This window comes from Miscanthus floridulus, chromosome 10, assembly GCF_019320115.1.
Source record: "Miscanthus floridulus cultivar M001 chromosome 10, ASM1932011v1, whole genome shotgun sequence".
NCBI classification, from domain to species: Eukaryota; Viridiplantae; Streptophyta; class Magnoliopsida; order Poales; family Poaceae; genus Miscanthus; species Miscanthus floridulus.
The window spans coordinates 64,157,766-64,159,816 of NC_089589.1; the positions used below are offsets into that span (position 1 = coordinate 64,157,766).

The 2,051-nt window shown below is 47.5% G+C and overlaps 1 protein-coding gene across 1 annotated transcript; it reads right to left on the minus strand.

The window, feature by feature from the left end:
- Positions 1 to 377: 377 nt before the first annotated feature.
- Positions 378 to 1,756, minus strand: LOC136488767 (uncharacterized). Its single transcript, XM_066485590.1, has 2 exons — positions 1,406 to 1,756; positions 378 to 910 (listed from the first exon to the last, which is right to left on the minus strand). The coding sequence occupies exons 1-2, from the start codon at positions 1,754 to 1,756 to the stop codon at positions 551 to 553; spliced, it is 711 nt and encodes a 236-aa protein (XP_066341687.1). The 3' UTR covers positions 378 to 550.
- Positions 1,757 to 2,051: the final 295 nt, after the last annotated feature.

Here is a 2,051-nt window from a genome sequence, read left to right on the forward strand (position 1 = left end):
GAAACCAATTTCTGTTGTCTCCATGACTCCACCATAATTTGGTACTCCCTCCATTCCAAATTATAAGTCGCTTTGACTTTTTTGGTATATTTATTTTGCTATGCATCTAGATAAATAATATGTCTAGATACATAACAAAATGGATGAACCAAAAATGTCAAAGCGACTTATAATTTGGAACGGAGGGAGTAGCAAAACGTAAAGGTAGTGCCACAATTACAGGTTCTCCAGTAGTCATTACCCAATCTGTGGCAGATAAGCAAAAACTCAACTCAGCCTTCCATCCATCTTATGCAGAGATCAACAGCTCAACAGCGATGGTACAAATTGAGAACTGAAGATTGTCAAAGCACCACAGTTACCTATATCATAAAGCAGCTAGATTCACAAAATATCGCTGCTGCAATCGTAGCATACACTGCCATGCTACGATCCATAATCAACGCGACTACTGTCACAGTCAATCTCAACTGCATCACCAAAAGGGAGTGGTAGCTGCCATTGTCACCTGCTAGTTCCTAATCATCTAAACCCACCTGCTAGTGCTAGCTCAGAGCTCCTGCTTGGCGAGGATCTGCTCAATCCACAACACGCGATGCGGTTCAGACATCGCCAGAAACATCATCCCACGGGGTCTGCCCTGGTTGAGGTAGAAGAGGACAGCCAGAAGCTGCTCCTCAACGAAGCCAGGGATGACCATCACAGTGGGGTACAGATCAGGGTGTGGTTCGACTGGAGCAGTGGCAGCACGAACAGCAGATGCGAGACCAACAATGGCGTCATGGAGTCGAGCAAACTGCTGGGCGCTGTACTTCCTGCGCCTCCTCATCACCTCAATGAAGGACACTGCTACTGATGCCATAGCACCAGCAAGAAGGATCAGCTGCCGTCGACGATGTAGCCAGTCCACCTACAAGGGGTGTCCCAGAACTGCATCAGGAAGACGCAAATGGTCCAACATAAGCAGCTCAATTTGTACACCAGAAGGGATTCGTGTGCCTTTTTACAGTGACCACAAAATCCCATCAAAGATTAATGTTAAGAGTAATGGAACATACACTGCTCCTGCTCTGACAAGCATCAATGGAACCCCTAAAATTCCAAAATATGTATCATGGAATCAAGCTCTGAACTTTTATATAACAGAACATCAATCTACACTGTAAATGACATTCCGGCATATCTACAGGGCCAAGTGAACATTCAATTTTATATTTTTATGGATTTCTTGTGAACAGCCAGGGCCTACTAATGCGCACACAACCAATCTTAACCAACAAAAATGCCCCGATTCCACACCACAGGCTCTGGATCACAGCCAATCTGAATCCACCAATGCCCCCAAACATCCTCCGAACTCAGCGAAACTACGGAACTGTTGAATTTTGGCCGAGCAAAAACGAACCTCGGCGGCGGCGGCGGCGGAGGAGGCAACGCTGGAGCGGCTGCCGGAGCCCACAGCAAAGAGGCGACGCTTCGCCTTGGGGCTGCCCGATCCCCCAACTCCTCCGCCACCGGAGCACGCCGCCGGCGAGGCGTGGGCGGGGCCGAGCGGGAGACGGGGCTGTCCCTGCCTGCGGCGCTCATGGCTGCCGCCTCTTGGGTCTTGGCTGGGATGGCCTAGAAGGAGTGGTGTGGGCACTTCGGGGACGGAGACGGATACGCGACGAAATTGTTCGCCTCCGGCCTTAAAACGCACGGTGTGAATTTTCGTTTTCGCGGGCTCGCAAAAAGTCTTGGCGCGCAAATCTACCATGCAAGCACTTTCTTTTTGTTTTTCTTCGCTTTCGAGTTGTCATACTACGATTTACCGGGGACCAAACCAATGTGAATGAAACAAAATAATAATTAAATCTGCGGAAGTGTTTCTCCTCCCCTGTCAGTTTACTTTTAAAAAAATGATTACTAATACGTTTTGACGAGTACATGGCCTCAAGTATCTCCTATGCCATCCTATCCTATATACTCTCTCCGTTCAAAAATAAAGTAATACAAAAAAAGACAAGGAGAGAGATGGAGATGATGTACTGGGAAAAAGAAAAAATATTTAT

What these genes read in the sequence shown, in the direction of transcription:
- LOC136488767 (XM_066485590.1), bottom strand. Translation starts at nt 1,756, where the DNA reads ATGGTAGATTTGCGCGCCAAGACTTTTTGCGAGCCCGCGAAAACGAAA. An exon ending in CCGCCGCCGCCGCCGCCGAG is followed by an intron (nt 911 to 1,405) that starts GTTCGTTTTTGC and finishes CACCCCTTGTAG; the next exon opens with GTGGACTGGCTACATCGTCG.